The 21,003-nt window shown below is 53.3% G+C and overlaps 1 protein-coding gene across 1 annotated transcript in view; it reads right to left on the minus strand.

Moving 5' to 3' along the window:
* Nucleotides 1–21,003, minus strand: part of LOC139225810 (amiloride-sensitive sodium channel subunit gamma-like) — a 54,004-nt gene that overhangs the window by 29,738 nt on the left and 3,263 nt on the right. The window contains exons 2-12 of the mRNA XM_070856655.1: nt 19,936–20,248; nt 19,169–19,368; nt 18,523–18,626; nt 16,212–16,375; nt 15,073–15,171; nt 14,862–14,979; nt 13,965–14,043; nt 12,727–12,784; nt 11,590–11,651; nt 10,149–10,224; nt 8,108–8,371 (exon numbers count right to left, since the gene is read on the minus strand). Of these exons, the coding sequence (XP_070712756.1) occupies nt 8,108–8,371; nt 10,149–10,224; nt 11,590–11,651; nt 12,727–12,784; nt 13,965–14,043; nt 14,862–14,979; nt 15,073–15,171; nt 16,212–16,375; nt 18,523–18,626; nt 19,169–19,368; nt 19,936–20,248 (1,537 nt within the window). The remainder of the gene's footprint in view (nt 1–8,107; nt 8,372–10,148; nt 10,225–11,589; nt 11,652–12,726; nt 12,785–13,964; nt 14,044–14,861; nt 14,980–15,072; nt 15,172–16,211; nt 16,376–18,522; nt 18,627–19,168; nt 19,369–19,935; nt 20,249–21,003) is intronic.

Here is a 21,003-nt window from a genome sequence, read left to right on the forward strand (position 1 = left end):
TAGGTTTATTTTCCCACTTCTCTTTATCCCTTGTTCTTTCCTTCCGCTCTTCACCCCGACAGCACTAGCTCTTGCTGGGGTACAGGCCCGCAGATACTGGGGTGCGCCACAGCACCTCAGCCTAAGTGGCCGTTATTCACATGTCAATCTGGAGATAAGCATCGGCATGCTATTTGACTGCAGGGGGCTTCACAACACAAGCCTGACAGCCTGAGGAGTGTGAGCCGAGGCTGGTTATTTCCCCCACTTTCTCTCTTGCTCTCAGGGACCAAACCCAGGACTGGCCAGTATTGCTCAGTGCCACAGGTCGCCACTGAGAGAAGCCCTGGGGTTAAGAAGGACCGACCATGGCTTCGATGCAGATGGAGTTGGAAGTATTTTCGTCATTCTGACTGAGCAGAAACTCTCCCCTCTCCAGAACCTTCCACACGGGAAGGTGCCTCTCACCACGGAGCCATCGGGAGGGGGAGGGGGGGGAGAGGTTTGAGCACGTGGCCATTTCCATTGACAGGGCAATTCCCAGCGATCAGTCAGAAACACGTGGCATTGGGCAGACAGGTGGCAGATCCGGTCACTCTGACTAGGTTGGCACACTGCCAGTCACAGTCAGACCAGCGATGGTTAGTGTCGGGATTCACTGTGGCAAATGGAGGCAATAATTCCACCTCGCTCCTACCCTCCGTAAACTTCAGCTCATCCAAAACTGGGCTGCCCCCGTGTCCTAACTCGCACCGAGTCCCACTCACCCATCACCCCCTGTGCTCACTGCCCCGTGTCCCAACTCACACCCAGTCCCACTCACCCATCACCCCCTGTGCTCACTGACCCCGTGTCCTAACTCGCACCAAGTCCCACTCACCCATCACCCCCTGTGCTCACTGCCCCGTGTCCTAACTCACACCAAGTCCCACTCACCCATCACCCCCTGTGCTCACTGCCCCGTGTCCTAACTCACACCGAATCCCACTCACCCATCACCCCCTGTGCTCACTGCCCCGTGTCCCAACTCACACCCAGTCCCACTCACCCATCACCCACTGTGCTCACTGACCCCGTGTCCCAACTCACACCAAGTCCCACTCACCCATCACCCCCTGTGCTCACTGCTCCGTGTCCTAACTCACACCGAGTCCCGCTCACCCATCACCCCCTGTGCTCACTGACCCCGTGTCCTAACTCGCACCAAGTCCCACTCACCCATCACCCCCTGTGCTCACTGCCCCGTGTCTAACTTACACTGAGTCCCACTCACCCATCACCCCCTGTGCTCACTGCCCCGTGTCCCAACTCGCACCAAGTCCCACTCACCCATCACCCCCTGTGCTCACTGCCCCGTGTCTAACTTACACTGAGTCCCACTCACCCATCACCCCCTGTGCTCACTGCCCCGTGTCCCAACTCACACCAAGTCCCACTCACCCATCACCCCCTGTGCTCACTGCCCCATGTCCTAACTCGCACCAAGTCCCGCTCACCCATCACCCCCTGTGCTCACTGCCCCATGTCCTAACTCGCACCGAGTCGCACTCACCCATCACCCCCTGTGCTCACTGCCCCATGTCCTAACTCGCACCAAGTCCCACTCACCCATCACCCCCTGTGCTCACTGCCCCATGTCCTAACTCGCACCGAGTCCCACTCACCCATCACCCCCTGTGCTTACTGCCCCGTGTCCTAACTCGCACCGAGTCCCGATCACCCATCACCTCCTGTGCTCACTGCCCCATGTCCTAACTCGCACCGAGTCGCACTCACCCATCACCCCCTGTGCTCACTGCCCCATGTCCTAACTAGCACCAAGTCCCGCTCACCCATCACCCCCTGTGCTTACTGCCCCGTGTCCTAACTCGCACCAAGTCGCACTCACCCATCACCCCCTGTGCTCGCTGCCCCATGTCCTAACTCGCACCGAGTCCCGCTCACCCATCACCCCCTGTGCTCACTGCCCCGTGTCCCAACTCGCACCAAGTCCCACTCACCCATCACCCCCTGTGCTCACTGCCCCATGTCCTAACTCGCACCGAGTCGCACTCACCCATCACCCCCTGTTCTCACTGCCCCGTGTCCTAACTCGCACTGAATCCCGCTCACCCATCACCCCCTGTGCTTACTGCCCCATGTCCTAACTCGCACCGAGTCGCACTCACCCATCACCCCCTGTGCTTACTGCTCCGTGTCCTAACTCGCACCAAGTCGCACTCACCCATCACCCCCTGTGCTCACTGCTCCGTGTCCTAACTCGCACCGAGTCCCACTCACCCATCACCCTCTGTGCTTACTGCCCCGTGTCCTAACTCGCACCAAGTCGCACTCACCCATTGTCCCCTGTGCTCGCTGCCCCATGTCCTAACTCGCACCGAGTCCCGCTCACCCATCACCCCCTGTGCTCACTGCCCCGTGTCCTAACTCACACCGAGTCCCACTCACCCATCACCCCCTGTGCCCCATGTCCTAACTCGCACCGAGTCCCGCTCACCCATTGCCCCCTGTGCTCGCTGCCCCATGTCCTAACTCGCACCGAGTCCCGCTCACCCATCACCCCCTGTGCCCCATGTCCTAACTCGCACCAAGTCCCGCTCACCCATCCCCCGTGCTCACTGACCTACATTGGCTCCCGGTTAAGTAACTCCTCGATTTCAAAATTCTCATCCTTGTTTTCAAATCCCTCCATGACCTCGCCCCTCCCTATCTCTGTAATCTCCTCCAGCCCCACAACTCCCTCCGAGATGTCTGTGCTCCTCTAATTCTGCTCTCCTGAGCATCCCTGATTATAATCGCTCCACCATCGGTGGCCGTGCCTTCTGTTGCCTGGGCCCCAAGCTCTGGAACTCCCTCCCTAAACCTCTCCGCCTCTCTACCTCTTTTTCCTCCTTTAAGACGCTCCTTAAAACCTCCCCCTTTGACCGAGCCTCTTCCAATATCTCCTTATGTAGCTTAGTGTCAAATTTTGTTTGAAACCGCTGCTGTGAGGCTCCTTGAGACGTTTTACTACATTGAAGGAGTTTATCAATGCAATTTGTTGCTGTTACGATCAGCCTCTGAGCACTATTTTCTTTTTTTGGCTTTTGCTGAACTCTGAGTTACTGGTGAGATGCACTTTGTTCTAAGCAGGACAAGCGGGCGATGATCTCGAGCTTGCACTGAGTGCGAGAGAGTAAACTGAGAGACACAATGCAATTCAAATCGCCACACTGCTGAGGACATTGTTGTCAGTGCATTATTTAACTTCAACTGTCTATCTCACCTGTGGCAGGGTCTGTGATGCTCGTATTGGACTGTTCAGCCACCTGAGAACTCACTTTTAGAGTGGAAGCAAGTCTTCCTCGATTCCGAGGGGCTGCCTATGATGATGATGATGATAACCTCGAGCACAACCGAATCAAAAAAGAAAGGCTTGCATTTATATAGCGCCTTTCGTGATCTCAGGACGTCCCAAAGCGCTTTGCAGTTAATGAAGTCCTTTTGAAGTGTAGTCACTGTTGTAATGTGGAAAACGCAGCAGCCAATTTGCATACAACAATGTGATAATGATGTTGATGTTGATTGAGGGATAAATATTGGCCTCATGACACCGGGTATAACTCCCCCTGCTCTTCTTCGGAATAGTGCCATGGGATCTTTTACATTCACCTGAGAGAGCAGACGGGGCCTCGGTTTAGTGTCTCATCTGAAAGATATCACCACCGACAGTGCGGCACTCCCTCAGTACTGCCCCTCCGACACTCCCTCAGTACTGCCCCTCCGACAGTGCGGCACTCCCTCAGTACTGCCCCTCCGACAGTGCGGCACTCCCTCAGTACTGTCCCTCCGACAGTGTGGTGCTCCCTCAGTACTGCCCCTCCGACAGTGCAGCCCTCCCTCAGTACTGCCCCTCCGACAGTGCAGCGCTTCCTCAGAACTGCCCCTCCGACAGTGCGGCACTCCCTCAGTACTGCCCCTCCGACAGTGCAGTGCTCCTTCAGTACTGCCCCTCCGACAGTGCAGCGCTCCCTCAGTACTGCCCCTCCGACAATGCGGCGCTCCCTCAGTACTGCCCCTCCGACAGTGCGGTGCTCCCTCAGTACTGCCCCTCCGACAGTGCGGTGCTCCCTCAGTACTGCCCCTCCGACAGTGTGGCGCTCCCTCAGTACTGCCCCTCCGACAATGCGGCGCTCCCTCAGTACTGCCCCTCCGACAGTGCGGTGCTCCCTCAGTACTGCCCCTCCGACAGTGCGGTGCTCCCTCAGTACTGCCCCTCCGACAGTGTGGCACTCCCTCAGTACTGCACTGGAACATCACCTTGGATTATGTGCTCATGAACATTCCCCCTGCACAGTCGGGGGTTGGCTGTTCCAATGTTAAATTTTACACATGCTCGAAACTGAATGGGTTGCACAGTCCTTTAAAGGCACCACGCACCCTCAAAAATAGGGGGAAACATTGGTGCTCACGTTGCTGGAGTGGGACTTGAACCCACAACCTTCTGACTCAGAGTGAGAGTGGGACACACTGGGCCACGTTTGTTTGGACCCAGTTTCAGGAGAGCAGCAACCGTGAACCCGCTCCCTTATCACAACCCATGGACCCAACAAGCACTGGTCTATGAGCCTGACTGGATCAGGGGGCTGGATTTAACAGTTTCAACACCGAGAGCTGGCTCACGTGCTGCTCTTCCACAATCCAACTTGAACAAGCAGCTGTACCTTTAAACGATTCCAGAGAGTGTGCCTTCATTTCTCTCGAAAGAAAACCTTGCATTTATATAGCGCCTTTCACCACCTCAGGATGTCTCAAAGTGCTTCACAGCCAATGAAGTGTAGTCACTGTTGTAGGTAGGAAATGCGGCAGCCAATTTGTGCACAGCAAGCTCCCACACACAGCAATGTGATAATGACCTGATAATCTGTTTTAGTGATGTTGATTGAGGGATAAATATTGGCCCCAGGACACCGGGGAGAACTCCCCTGCTCTTCTTCAAAATAGTGCCACGGGATCGTTTACATCCACCTGAGAGAGTAGACGGGGCCTCGGTTTAACGTCTCATATCAAAGACAGAACTTCTGACAGTGCAGCGCTCCCTCAGTACTGCACCTCCGACAGTGCAGCACTCCCTCAGTACTGCCCCCCCGACAGTGCGGCACTCCCTCAGTACTGCCCCTCCGACAGTGCGGCACTCCCTCAGTACTGCCCCTCCGACAGTGCGGCACTCCCTCAGTACTGCCCCTCCGACAGTGCGGCACTCCCTCAGTACTGCCCCTCCGACAGTGCGGCACTCCCTCAGTACTGCACTGGGAGTGTCAGCCTGGATTGTTTTTGTGCTGAAGTCCTTGGAGTGGGACTTTGACCCCAGGACCTTGTGACTCAGGGATGACGGTGCTGCCCACTGAGCCACGGCTGACAGCTGAGAGGAATGTGGCGTGACCTGTCGTAATGTGCTGAGTGTTGACATTGTGACAGTTGCACAAACCCATCCCGTCCTGAGTGAGCTGGGGCTGAATTCACAGCCCCTCCCCAGGCAACGAGTTGTGTTGTGACTGAGCTTTCAAACTGTCTTTAATAAAACTAGATTAGCATCGAAGTGCCTGAGGCTGTTGGTTACCTTTTTCCAATGAATTGAAGTTCAATGCTCTTCGTAGAATCCCAGAATCCTACAGCATGGGAGGAGGCCATTTGTCCCATCATGCCTGTGCCTCTGTGAAAGAGCGATCAAATTAATCCCACTCTCCCACTCGTTTCTCATAGTCCAGCAAATGTTTTCCCTTCAAATATTTATCCAATTTCCTTTTGAAAAGGTCCTTGTGCATGAAACGCAAAAAGTTAGTATGCAGGTACAGCAAGTGATCAGGAAGGCAAATGGAATGTTGGCCTTTATTGCAAGGGGGATAGAGTATAAAAGCAGAGAAGTCCTGCTACAACTGTACAGGGTATTGGTGAGGCCACACCTGGAGTACTGCGTACAGTTTTGGTCTCCGTATTTAAGGAAGGATATACTTGCATTGGAGGCTGTTCAGAGAAGGTTCACTCGGTTGATTCCGGAGATGAGGGGGTTGATTTATGAAGATAGGTTGAGTAAGTTGGGCTGATACTCATTGGGGTTCAGAAGAATCAGAGGTGATCGTATCGAAACATAAGATAATGAGGGGGCTCGACAAGGTAGATGCAGAGAGGATATTTCCACTCGTAGGGGAGACTAGAACTAGAGGGCATAGTCTCAGAATAAGGGGCCACCCATTTAAAACTGAGATGAGGAGGAATTTCTTCTCTCAGAGGGTTGTAAATCTGTGGAATTCTCTGCCCCAGAGAGCTGTGGAGGCTGGGTCATTGAATATATTTAAGGTGGAGATAGACAGATTTTTGAGCGATAAGGGAGTAAAGGGTTATGGGGAGCGGGCGGGGAAGTGGAGCTGAGTCCATGGTCAGATCAGCCATGATCTTATTGAATGGCGGAGCAGGCTCGAGGGGCCGAATGGCCGACTCCTGCTCCTATTTCTTATGTTCCCTTTCAGGCTGTGCTTTCCAGATCACAGCAACTCGCTGCGTAAAAAATAATTTCTCCTCATCTCCCCTCTGGTTTTTTTACCAATCACCTTAAAACTAATTACTGACCCTTGTGCCAGGGGTAACAGTTTCTCCTTATCTTCTCTATTACAACAGTGACGACACTCCAAAAATACTTAATTGGCTGTAAAGCACTTTGAAACGTCTAGTGGTCATGATAGGCACTATATAAATGCAAGTCTTTCGTTCTATCAAAAGCCTTCATAATTTTGAATAGCTCAATTAAATCTCCCCTTGACCTTCTCTGCTCCAAAGAGAACAATCCCAGGTGTTGGTCCACTTTTGCAGCCTGTTAGTTATTCCTTGCTAGAGATTCTAATCTGAGCCATTATTGACGTATGCAGAATTTGTGAATGGGGACTAGAGGAAGCGCGGTCAGGAAACACTTTGTCCCTAAGGGGCAGTACAGAGATCACACCGAGCATTCTACAGCCTCCACGGGTACCAGACAAAAGCTCACCAATGGTTTAAACAGAGAGGCAAACTGAGAGACACACGGGGTGTACAGTCCCAGACAGGAGTGAATCATTCGGGGTTTTAAATCACATTTATTTTTACAATAAAGGAAGTTAGACACCAGTTACAGGCAGTGCTGCGGCAGCAAGCTAACACGATAGATATTCTACCCTCTCAAACAAGATGTGTAATCCGTGGCTTTGGTTATGTGAGAGAGTCAAACATGGAAGAACTTGTTTTGTACAGACTGGACTGGACAATCAGTAGTTTCAATGCTTTTGGCAATGGTTTGGAAAAGCATTTATTACCGATCGGATCGCAAAGATACAAGGTGAGAAGACCGTACAGTTTATGGAATTATTGACTTGGAATGATCGTGTTATACTGGCTCTCCCCTCCCCCTCCCCCTCCACTGGCTCCCTCCCCCTCCACTGCTTCCTCTCTGGCTCCCTCCCCCCCCCCCCCTCCCCAAGCACTGGCTCCCAACCCCCCCGCCTTGACTAGCATGCTGTACAGTTGGCCTCTGTTCACTGGCTCCCCTCCCCGCACTGGCTCACAGCCCCCTCCACTGGTTCACCCTCCCTTCCACTAGCTTGCCCCCCCCCCTTTGCACTGGCTCAGCCCCTCCCAGGCACTGGCTCACCCTCTCTTCCCCCCCCTCCCCCTCCACTAGCTCGCCTCTCCATACTAGCTCACCCCCCCCCACCCCCCGCACTGGCTCACAGCCCCCTCCACTGGCTCGCCCTCCCTTCCACTAGTTTGCCCCCCTCCTCCCCTCTGGCACTGGCTCACCACCTCCTGCACTGGATCATTCTACTGCCAAACTAACATATTATTAAACAGTCCTGCAACGCTGCAATCAATGACCGCAGGACTGCACAGTGGCAGTGTCTGGGACAGGGGGGCGGGGCAGGGTGTCTGGGACAGGGGGGCGGGGTAGGGTGTCTGGGACAGGGGGGAGGGGCAGGGTGTCTGGGACAGGGGGGCGGGGCAGGGTGTCTGGGACAGGGGGGCGGGGCAGGGTGTCTGGGACAGGGGGGCGGGGCAGGGTGTCTGGGACAGGGGGGCGGGGCAGGGTGTCTGGGACAGGGGGGCGGGGCAGGGTGTCTGGGACAGGGGGGCGGGGCAGCTTCAGGGCGGAGTTGAATGTTGGTGGGTCTTCATCGCTGATGTAGAAGGGCGTTGCGTTAACCGCGCTCCTGAGCACCGGAGGCTCCTGCTCCTTCCGCCACCACTTGCGTGCGGCCTGCCTGCCTCTCCGTGCGGCGATCAGGAACATGTCGATGAAGAACACCTCCACGATCTCAATGATGCAAACGACAGAGCAGCTCATCCACAGGCCCAGCTGGCCACCAAAGTTCGAGAGCAAGGTGACAACCTGCAACGGGAGAGGTGGAGGAATTAGCGCGGCTGCAGAGTCACCGATTGTGGTCCGGACCACTGGATTCAGGGGCGGGAGGAGCGGGTTGGGACTTTGGGTGCAGACCCCAATCGGGGCACTGTACCAGACTCCTGGGGTCCGCACCCCTTTGTCAGTTTCTACCCTCCTGTAGCTGCAGTATTTGACTTCACGAATGAGCCATTTGTTTGGGTCTTATCGCAAGCAGCACAGGCTGTTAATGTTCACTTGCAGAAAGTGGCCAACTTTATCGACACAAGACAGTGAAGAATCTGGACTAGATGTCTACACGGACATTGATGGGTACAAGTCCCGCTCACCCATCCCCCCCCTGGGCTCGCTGACCTACATCGGCTCCCGGTTAAGCAACACCTCGATTTCAAAGTTCTCCATCCTTGTTTTCAAATCCCTCCATGGCCCTCGCCCCTCCCTATCTCTGTAATCTCCTCCAGCCCCACGACCCTCCGAGATGTCTGCGCTCCTCTAATTCTGGCCTCTTGAGCATCCCCGATTATAATCGCCCCACCATCGGCGGCCGTGATTTTGGTAGCTCGACCCTAAGCTCTGAAGGTCCCTCTCTAAACCTCTCCGTCTCTCTACTCCTGTCTCCTCCGTTAAGATGCTCCTGAAACTCGACATCTTTGCCCAAGCTTTTGGTCACCTGTCCTAATATCTCGTGTGGCTCGGTGTTAAATTTTGTCTGATAATTGCTCCTGTGAAGCACCTTGGGATGTTTTACGACATTAAAAGGTGCTATATAAATGCAAGTTGTTGTTGTCACTCAGCGGCGGAGCGGTGATGACATCATTGCGCGCGTGTGTGTGTCACCGCGTCTCTCCCCTGCTTTAAAGGGGAGAGAGTCGCCGATTATTTAGGATCAGCCACCGGGCCACCAGGGGAGGGTCTCGGCCGGCCAGTGGCCTGGTACCCAAGACGGGGGGGGGGGGGGGGGGGGGTGGGCAGGCTGCCTGTTGATGGCTCGGCCGAACCTGAGGGGCACAATAGTCCGGCCGACACGGAACTCAGCCAGCAAAACAAATAAAATGGCGGTCGTGGCAGTATGCCCTCGCCTTTAATGGCCGCCGTGAGGCCAGGGCTCGCGGTGAGAAGAGAAGGTGCACGACGGAGAAAGCTTCATCGGGGAATCGATTTTCCGGGCTGAATATAGACGGAGGTGGGCGATCTCGGCGGTGCGCGCACTGATGACGCACTTACGGCAGGACGGAAGTGGGGGCTCACCAGAACGCCCCCGCCCCCCCGCCCCCCCCGCCTAATTTAGCTTGCAGCAGCCATTCAACCAGAAATCGGCGGCCACTGGATTCTGCCACATGGCCGCCGCAAAATGGCGGTAACGGGCCTGTTTCGGACCGGGAATTTCAGCCCCCTTGACTGCTCTCTGAGCATAGTTTCAGAGATGCATATTTCTATCTGCAGACTATTATTCATGTGTGAGCCTCGAGGCTGATGGTCATCCGGCTATTCCACCACAGAGGCATCACAGCCAAGACCGATCCCTGTGGTCAGCTGACGCCCAGTTATGTCCACTTCTGGTCTGCATCACTGAATGGAACCCTCAGCGATGTTCCTCACCGGCACGGAGACCAATGAGCCTCTGTTCTTGTCCCAGCCCAGATCAACAAACTCAGCACAGACCTGGCCACTAACTGGGATCTCCCTGCTGTGTTTGGCTCAAGCCCTCACCATGATCTCTCTGGGCCATCGGGGGGAGTCCAATGAGCATAATTCCAATACTTACATTATTCGCAGCTGTCTCAGAGATGTTCCTCATATTCAGATCTTTATAGAAGATGGCCAGATTGGCCAATTCATTCCTGTCAAGTGGAAATAAGACCATGAAGTCTCAGTACAGTCTGTGCACTGTTATATACATGGCTACTAGACACTAGGTATAGAATAGACTAAACCCTTCCCCTTTACTCCCATTGTTTGGAATCCCAGTGCATTTATATAGCGCCTTTCATAACCTGAGGACGTTCCAATGCGTTTTACAGCAAAGGAAGTACTTTTAGAAGTGTAGTCATTGTTATAATGTATGCAACCCCTTCCCATTCACTCCCAGTGTACACAATCCCAATTGACCCAAACCCCTTCCCATTCACTCCCAGTGTACACAATCCCAATGGACCCAAACCCCTTCCCATTCACTCCCAGTGAACACAATCCCAATGGACCCAAACCCCTTCCCATTCACTCCCAGTGTACACAATCCCAATGGACCCAAACCCATTCACTCCCATTGTACACAATCCCAATGGACCCAAACCCCTTCCCATTCACTCCCAGTGAACACAATCCCAATGGACCCAAACCCCTTCCCATTCACTCCCATTGTACACAATCCCAATGGACCCAAACCCCTTCCCATTCACTCCCAGTGAACACAATCCCAATGGACCCAAATCCCTTCCCATTCACTCCCATTGTACACAATCCCAATGGACCCAAACCCCTTCCCATTCACTCCCAGTGAACACAATCCCAATGGACCCAAACCCCTTCCCATTCACTCCCATTGTACACAATCCCAATGGACCCAAACCCCTTCCCATTCACTCCCAGTGAACACAATCCCAATGGACCCAAACCCCTTCCCATTCACTCCCATTGTACACAATCCCAATGGACCCAAACCCCTTCCCATTCACTCCCAGTGAACACAATCCCAATGGATCCAAACCTCTTCCCATTCACTCCCAGTGAACACAATCCCAATGGACCCAAACCCCTTCCCATTCACTCCCAGTGAACACAATCCCAATGGACCCAACCCCCTTCCCATTCACTCCCAGTGAACACAATCCCAATGGACCCAAACCCCTTCCCATTCACTCCCAGTGTACACAATCCCAATGGACCCAAACCCCTTCCCATTCACTCCCAGTGAACACAATCCCAATGGACCAAACTGCTCCCCATCTGTTTGTTGTTTAAATGCCTGTTGTTGGTGGGCCCAATCACTTGGTTAACAAAGACCTTGCCTGGTGTGGTATTGAGTGAGCATGTGTGCGTGTGATTCTACCATGGTTGAATTGCTCACCGCCACTTGCTGCCTAGGCTCGGCACAAAGGATGTCACTGGGGTGAGGCACGAGGGGGCTCCGGCCCTGTGGAACCCATCCCGCGATGGTGAGGCCGCACCCTCAGGAGATTAGGGCGAGTTTACAAATCAGAACTTACTTTCTCAGCGTTCTGTTTCCATGGAACCCTTTTTCCCAGCTCAGCAGACGAAGAATCCATTCCTATTGGAGGAAGGACAAAGGGTGTGGTTATCCCATCGCATTCAGCAGCTCCAGCCAAGGATCAGCAGGGGCACAGATCAGTACCTCCATCATCGGGCTGCTTCACTCTCTGCCCTGTCACCAGGTCCAATACACTCCATCACCGACTCAATCCAACTCCTTTCAAAACCTTCCACACACACTGCTCCACCCATTTCATCCAATCCCGGAAATAAGTTACACAAACTCACCAATGCAGCGGACTGTGTGTGTGTGTGTGTGTGACTGTATGGGTGTGTGTTTGTGTGTGTGACTGTATGGGTGTGTGTTTGTGGGTGTGTGTGTGTTTGTGTTACTGTATGGGTGTGTGTTTGTTTGTGTGTGTGTGTGACTGTATGGGTGTGTATTTGTGGGTGTGTGTGTGTGTGTGTGTGTGACTGTATGGGTGTGTATTTGTGGGTGTATTTGTGGGTGTGTGTGTGTGTGTGAGACTGTGAGTGTGTGGGTGTGTGTGTGACTGTATGGGTGTGTGTTTGTTTGTGTGTGTGTGTGACTGTATGGGTGTGTATTTGTGGGTGTGTGTGTGTGTGTGTGTGAGACTGTGTGTGTTGTGTGTGTGTGACTGTATGGGTGTGTGTTTGTTTGTGTGTGTGTGTGACTGTATGGGTGTGTATTTGTGGGTGTATTTGTGGGTGTGTGTGTGTGTGTGTGAGACTGTGAGTGTGTGGGTGTGTGTGTGACTGTATGGGTGTGTGTCAGTGGGTGTGTGTATGTCTCAGTTGTCAGTTTGTGTGTGTGTGTGTTTGTGACTGTAAGTGTGCAACTTTAAATGTGTGCGTGTGAGTGAGCACGTGAGTTGGTGTGAATGCGTTTGTATTTGTGAGTGTGCATGGATGTGACTGGGTTTGTGACTGAGTATGTGTGTGTGTGTGAGGGTGGATGTGAGCGGGAGTGTGCGTGAGTGTGAATGAGTGTGTCGGTGTCTGTACACATTACTTCCCTCCCCAACAATGTTTCCCCTGAAACAGATTTCTCATCTGATGCACTCTGACTATAAATGAACAATCCAGTTACTGGAGGCCGTGATGTTACTCACCTCAGATGGTGATGAAGGCCACTGGGCCACGCTGATGGTCATTGTCCATTCCTTGGAACTGTGGGAAGATCACGCAACAGCAATTTGCATTTATATAGCGCCTTTAACGTAGGAAAATATCCCAAGGCACTTCACAGGATGTGTTAGAAGACAAAAAATAAATTAGATACCGAGCCACATAAGGAGAGATTAGCGCAGATGAACAAAAGCATGGTCAAAGAGGTAAGTTTTATGGAGTGTCTTGAAGGAAGAAAGCGAGGTAGAGAGGCGGAGAGGTTTAGGGAGGGAGTTCCAGAGCTTGGGGCCCAGGCAGCTGAAGGCACGGCCACCGATGGTGGAGCGATTATCATCAGGGATGCTCAAGAGGGCAGAATTAGAGGAGCGTAGACATCTCGGGGGGGTTGTGGGCTGGAGGAGATTACAGAGATAGGGAAGGGGCGAGGGCCATGGAGGGATTTGTAAACAAGGATGAGAATTTTGAAATTGAGGCGTTGCTTAATCGGGAGCCAATATAGGTCGGCGAGCACAGGGGGTGATGGGTGAGCGGGACTCGGTGCGAGTTAGGACACGGGGCAGCTGAGTTTTGCATCACCTCAAGTTTACGTCGGGTAGGAGTGTGTTGGAATAGTCAAGTCTGGAGGTAACAGAGGCACGGACGAGGGTTTCAGCAGCAATGAGCTGAGGCAGGGGTGGAGACGGGCGATGTTACGGAGGTAGAAGTAGGTGGTTTTAGTTATGCTGCAGATATGTGGCCGGAAGCTCATTTCAGGGTCAAATATGACCCCAAGGCTGCAAACAGTCTGGTTCGGCCTTAGACAGATGCTCGGGAAAGGGATGGAGTCAGTGGCTCGGGAACGGAGTTTGTGGAGGGGACCAAAGGCAATGGCTTTGGTTTTTACTCCAGCTCACTAATTAACAGAAACATAGGAACATTGAACCGGACACTGGCCCAGTACACTGTTTGCTCGGGAGGTTGGGAGGCAGGAGTTTCTCTCTGTATCGAGTGCTGAGAATGTGCAGTGCTGTAAAGATTGGGGGAATTCTGTGGGGTTCTGTATCTTTCATGGGACTCTCCAGATAACTCTCACACTTGAGAAAGAAAGACTTTCATTTCTAGAGCGCCTTTCATCATCTCAGGATGTCCCAAAGCGCTTTACTGCCAGTGAAGTATTTTTGAAGTGTGGTCCCTGTGGTCGGAGGTGGGCAGGATGGTCCAGTTTCGGGCCTCAGGAACTTACTGACAGGCAGGTCGGCAAATCTTCTGGCAAACCAGCTGTTCCTGAATAAAGCGGTCACGCAGCTGGTAATAGCAGGAAACTGTGGGAAAAGTAAATTAGTTCCTTAAACAATCGCACAATAATACAATAATCCCGCTCGATATAAACGCAGAATTCAATCCAGATAGTTCCAGATTTCACTACCCTTTGTGTAGAGATGTGTTTCCAGATTTCACTTCTGAATGGCCTGGCTCCAGTTTTAAGGTTATGGCCCCTTGTTCTGGATTTCCCCACCAGAGGAAATACTCTCTCTGTATCTACCCCACCAAATCCCTTCATCATTTTAAACGCCTTGATCAGATCCCTCCCTCCAGCTTTCCATTCCTCCCCCAACTACCACCCACAAACAAACGATAATCTGGACATTCAACTTGTTGCTGTTCGTGGAATCTTACTGTGCACAAAATGGCCCCTGCATTTACCGACACAACAGGTCAACGCGCTTCAAAGTGATTCGCTGTGTGGCGATCTTTGGATGTGATAGGATGCTCATAGACAGTCCCTCGAAATCGAGGAAGACTTGCTTCCACTCTAAAAGTGAATTCTCAGGTGACTGAACAGTCCAATACAGGAATTACAGACTCTGTCACAGGTAGGACAGACAGTGGTTGGGGGAAGGGGAGGGTGGGACTGGTTTGTCGCACGCTCCTTCCGCTGCCTGCGCTTGATTTCTGCATGCTCTCGGCGACGAGACTCGAGGTGCTCAGCGCCCTCCCGGATGCACTTCCTCCACTTAGGGCGGTCTTTGGCCAGGGACTCCCAGGTGTCAGTGGGGATGTTGCACTTTATCAGGGAGGCTTTGAGGGTGAAAGATAATATGCTACACACGTGGAGGTAACAGAGGCTGTGTGAACTCACCCCATCCTGGGTACTTGATGCCATCGCAGTACTCTGCTTCCGCTGGCAGCGGCTTCTCATAGTGGGCACAGCCACAGCTCCGCACCATCTCCATCTGAAAGCACGAGTGCAGGCACATCTGTGCGGAGAACAGAAGGTCAGCCGGGTTAGTCTGCAGCCGTCACTCTCACCGTAGGCATGTGCCGCTGGCTGGCGGGGAGATTAGCCTCACCTGCAATGAGTAGGTCTTGTTGTAGAGGTTTGTGACGGGCACATCGCGTCCGTCCGCCGTACAGTCGCTGTACGGGCTGCTCAGCTTCTGCGATACCGTCTGAAACAACAGCAAAACAGGCACTTTGGAAACCATTGGAGTTGCGAGAGTCTTCAGGTAGAGGCAAATCACAGCTAACAAGACCAGGGTCGTGTACGGACAACATTCCTGGGATTTGTTTCTACGCCTGTGTTAACCCGTTAGAAAGAAGGAAAGACTTGCATTTATATAGCGTCTTTCATGACCACCGGACGTCTCAAAGTGCTTTACAGCCAAACAAGTACTTTGAGTGTAGTCACTGTTGCAATGTGGGAAATATAGTACAATACAGCAAGCTTTCGTACACACACCGAACCAATCAGATCACCCGATCATAGGTCTGAATCCCACCTCCCCAACATCTCCATCCCCCAATCCCACGTACACACCCTCTCCCATATCCCTCAATCCCACCTACACACCCTCTCCCATATCCCTCAATCCCACCTACACACCCTCTCCCAAATCCCCCAATCCCACCTACACACCCTCTCCCTTATCCCTCAATCCCACCTACACACCCTCTCCCATATCCCTCAATCCCACCTACACACCCTCTCCCATATCCTCCAATCCCACCTACACACCCTCTCCCATATCCCTCAATCCCATCTACCCACCTTCTTCCTATCCCCCTCAATCCCACCTACACACCCTCTTCCATATCCCCCAATCCCACCTACACACCCTCTCCCTATATCCTTCAACCCCGCTCACTCACTTTCTGATCCATTCCACAACCCCTCTCTCTCCAAAAACACATCCAATTACCCCTTGAGCCCATCTATACTGGGTGATTAAGTCACCCCTCACTTCCCTTTTTATTCCTAACAAACAATATTTTTAAATTGCATCACCACAGATTTGTCAATTGCCTTAAGAATCTTTGGTCAGGTGACCTCAAAGTCTGTGCTTTCCTGCTCGGAAGTTGGGAGTTGGTTAGTAGAACACGGTGAGGTTTGTGGTGGTATCGGTCGGACCGGGATCATTAGCTCATGCGTTATATTTCAATCCCCCCCCTCCCCCAGCCCTGGTGGGTGGGATCCCGTTGGGTGGTTTACCATGTCGATGCCCAAGGCCGTCTCGGTCGCAGTCTGTATCTCAATCCCTCCATCCTCAATGAAGGGCTGCTCATTCTGATCGTGAATGACAATTTTTGCTCCCATCGAGGTGACCAGATATGGATTATACTCATTCCCATCCAGGTGCAGAGTCACCTTCAGGCCTGTGAGGTCGCAGAAAAAGAAATTTGCATTTATATAGCGCCTTTCATGACGTCCCAAAGCGCTTTACAGCAAATGAAGTACTTTTGGAGTGCAGTCACAGTTGTAATGTAGGAAATGCAGCAGCCAATTAGCGCACAGCAAGCTCCCACACACAGCAATGTGATAGCGACTAGTTTTTGTGATGTTGATTGGAGAATCTTTTATGTCCACCTGAGGGGGCAGACGGGGCCTCGGTTTAACGTCTCATCCGAAAGACGGCCCGTCCGGCAGTGCAATGTTGCTCAGCACTGTACTGGGAGTGTCAGCCTGGATTTTGTGCTCAAGTCCCTGGAGTGGGGCTTGAACCCACGACCTTCTGCTGACTCTGAGGCGAGAGTGCTGCCCACTGAGCCACGGCTAACGCCAGCCATCAATCGCCAATGCTCCTGGTTCCTTTAAATCATTCCCCCCACAACCGCCAACCACCTCGCTTTCTCCCGTTCTATCCTGAAACTGGGGCTTTGTTGTGTAGGGCAGAGGTGGTTAGAAGGAGGATTCAACATTATTAAAGTTCTTGATATAGGACAAACTATTTCTGCTGGGCAGTGAGTAGGTAACTGAGGACATAAACTTTAGCAACAAAGGGAGAGGTTGAAGAAATGTTCTTAAGCAGAGGACTGTGAGGATATGGAGTGCCCAACCAGAAACAGTGGAGGGAGCAGAATCTAGAACACCTTTTAAAAGGGAAGTGGATAAATACTTGGGAAAAAAAAAACATTTCAAAAAGGTCTGGAGCAATGTTCCTGTAATTTTATTTTTTGAGCGTGGTCTCTTTAAGCCGCTGCATGGCCCAATCAGATTTCTGCGCGTGTGTTGGTTCTCCCATTTAAACACCGGTGAGCGGCCCTGCATGCGTGGGACCTCCAGAGCGCTGCTCGGCCGTGCAGCCACACAGCTGAGCAGGAACGTTAGTCTGGGGAAAGGCAGGGACCAAAGGGATCGTTCTTCCAGAGAGCCAGCAGGGGCACGATGGGCCGAATGGCCTGTTTTCTGTGTTGCCCAAGGGGGCCATTCTAGTTGCTACTGACGGCAGTCATGCTCTCACACCCGTCGAACGGTGACAGAGTGTTTGGTGTCAAGTTCAAAACAGCTGATGAGGACAATGGGCGGGAGCGAGTAACAAACTGAGATGGTGATCGGTCAGCGTTTATGTGCAAGACGGGAGTCTATCACAAAGGTCATCTACCTTGTGGTTATAATTGTAGCAGAACTTCGGAGACAAATGGAAACTGCTGGAGGCGAGGGAAGAGAAATAAGGCTGGAATGGGAGATGGAAAATACATAAGAACACAATAGTTAGGAGCAGGAGTCGGCCATTCGGCCCCTCTAGTCTGCTCTGCCATCCAGCAAGATCATGGCTGATCATCGACCTCAACTCCACTTTTTCGCCCGACCCTCATATCTCTTGATTCCCCGAGACCCCAATAATGAGGCAAGAGGTTTCTGAGGGTTTCCCAGGGGTTCCGAGAGTTAATGCAGCCAGTAGCAGAGCTAATCAGATCCCAAAAGACCAAGAGTTGGGCCCTGTTCTGTGCCACTAGCTGATAGTAGGATATAATAGCAGGGACCCAGGGTAAAGGGAGGGCCACACCCGGGGACCCAGGGTAAAGGGAGGGTCACACCCGGGGACCCAGGGTAAAGGCAGGGCCACACCCGGAGACCCAGGGTAAAGGGAGGGCCACACCCGGGGACCCAGGGTAAAGGGAGGGTCACACCCGGGGACCCAGGGTAAAGGGAGGGTCACACCCGGGGACCCAGGGTAAAGGGAGGGTCACACCCGGGGACCCAGGGTAAAGGCAGGGCCACACCCGGGGACCCAGGGTAAAGGGAGGGCCACACCCGGGGACCCAGGGTAAAGGCAGGGCCACACCCGGGGACCCAGGGTAAAGGCAGGGCCACACCCGGGGACCCAGGGTAAAGGCAGGGCCACACCCAGGGACCCAGGGTAAAGGCAGGGCCACACCCGGGGACCCAGGGTAAAGGGAGGGCCACACCCGGGGACCCAGGGTAAAGGGAGGGTCACACTAGCAAAGTAAGATGTTGTATAAAATGAACGTTTGAGGTTGTGCCTCTGTTGGAGGTAAATGATGTTGTGGGGTGGGTTTACCATTGTCACTGCCGCCGGTTCTGGTCCGTAGGACGCTGCCGTTCTCTCCACCGTTGAAGGTGAAACAATTCCCGTGCAGTGGATGGTGCATCCTGCTGAAGTTCCTGTAACAGGGAGAGAGAAGGACACAGACCTCAGCAACTGGACAGGAAAGCGCACCCGGCCAGGGCGAGTGGTCATCGGGCAGAAAGTACAAAGTCCCATTCGGACGGCCTGTATCCGGCCTCGGAGAGAGGGCCCACGTGGGTGTGCCATCTGCCCCGGGGTACAGAGGATTGAGGGATGAGCTGACCGAGGTGTTTAAACTGATAGAGGTGAATATGGAAACCGATTTCCTTTTGTGTGGCGTTCCCTCAGTACTGCCCCTCCGACAGTGCGGCGTTCCCTCAGTACTGCCCCTCCGACAGTGCGGCACTCCCTTAGTACTGCCCCTCCGACAGTGCGGCGTTCCCTCAGTACTGCCCCTCCGACAGTGCGGCGCTCCCTCAGTACTGCACTGGGAGTGTCAGCTTAGATTTTTGTGCTCAAGTCTCTGCACTGGGACTTGAAGCCATGATCTTCTGATTCAGAGCCGAGAGTGCTACCCACTGAGCCATGGCTTAATATTTAAGGAGGTGTATTTACATATGAAGCTTAATATATAAACCTTGAATCGCAGGGTAGCTCATCGAACAGACAGCTGAACACCAGGTCATCGGTAGAGTAACCCATCTGCAGTTTGGTTTGCTGTGGCACCTGTGCCATGATGTTGAGGTAGTGCAGCCGGTACCATTCCTGGATGGCGGTTATGCCCGAGTTGAATGTGTAGATGACGCACGTGGAGTTTTTATCATCAGTTTTGTCGCACTGTCACAGGGGAGAGGGAAACCAGAGAGAGTCCATCAGAGGCTGCAGCAACAACGTTACATCAGTGCCAGGCCCCTCGCCCCAGTCATTCCCCCCCCCTTGTTTGCCCCAGTCAGTGTGTCAGTGCCCCCCCCCCTCGCTTGCTCCGGTCAGTGTCCCCCTCCCCCACCCCCCCCGCTTGCTCCGGTCAGTGTCCCCCTCCCCTACCCCCCCAGTCAGTGCCCCCCCCCCCCCCCTCGCTTGCTCCGGTCAGTGTCCCCCTCCCCCCTCCCCCCCCTCTCGCTTGCTCCGGTCAGTGTCCCCCTCCCCCCTCGCTTGCTCCGGTCAGTGTCCCCCTCCCCCCCCCAGTCAGTGCCCCCCCCCGCCTCTCGCTTGCCCCGGTCAGTGTCCCCCTCCCCCCCCCCCAGTCAGTGCCCCCCCCGCCTCTCGCTTGCTCCGGTCAGTGTCCCCCTCCCCCCAGTCAGTGCCCCCCCCCCTCTCGCTTGCCCCGGTCAGTGCCCCCTCCCCAGGTTAGATCCGGGACTCCCGAGCCTTGTTATACAGCGGGAGGCTGGAGGTGTAACTCACCAGTTTGAAGCCGACCAGTTTGGCTCGGTTGTGTGTGTCGACACTGCTGAAGGACTGGGTTTTCACCATCCCGTTGACCCGGTGACGTCTCTTGGTGATGAGGTCAGACACGATGCTGTACTCCCGGTCCATCAGATCGATCCGCAGCAACGGAATGTTCCAGAACAGTCCGTCATCTTGGCCCTCCGCGATGGCCTCGCTCTGAGCTTGTGCCTGGCTGCTGTTGGGACTATTTGTGATGTGGTACAGCTCCTTGATGGCAATCTGAGTCGCCTGGTCCAGCTTCTCAAAGAGATGTCTTGTTGCGTTGTATCTGTGAACAGACACGGGTAAACCCAGGGCCAGTAGGAATTGCTCAACAAACACAGGTCAAGGTCCCTCTAGTTTCCCGTCTACCATCCTGGTAGTCGCATGATATGATAATGGAGTTATTGACCAATCCCAGCAATCAGTCTCTATCAATGGGTCTACAACAGACCCAGACATGAGGTGAGGAAAACCCCCAGTGGGGGAGAACTTTGGGGACCAGAGATCGCAAGCTCTCTCACCACACGGCACATCTCACATTACCCAGATACTGTGTCCCAAAATCACAAAATATTATTTTCAGAAAGAAATCTAGCTAATTTGTATTTGAATGAATCATCATAGGCAGTCGCTCAGAATCGAGGAAGATTTGCTTCCACTCCTGAAGTGAATGAATATGGACATAAGAAATAGGAGCAGGAGTAGACCATATAGTCCTTCGATCCTCCTCCGCCATTCATTAAGATCACAGCCAATCTTCTGCCTCAACTCCACGTTCCTGCACTATCCCCATATCCCATGATTACCCGAGACTCCAAAAATCTAACCAACTCAGCCGTGAATATACTCAGTGACTCACAGCATCCAAAGATTCACAACTTTCTGAGTGAAGAAGTGTCTCCTCATCTCGGTCCTAAATGTGATGAGCCGGGGAGTGTAGAGTGGAGTACGCAGTCACAACCCAACTGAGAATTCTTGGTGGCTTGGGCAACAAGCAGATTTGGGCTCCCACCCCATCCCCTGCACAACCCCTCCCCCAAT

This window comes from Pristiophorus japonicus, chromosome 15 (genome assembly GCF_044704955.1).
Source record: "Pristiophorus japonicus isolate sPriJap1 chromosome 15, sPriJap1.hap1, whole genome shotgun sequence".
Lineage (NCBI taxonomy): Eukaryota > Metazoa > Chordata > Chondrichthyes > Pristiophoridae > Pristiophorus > Pristiophorus japonicus.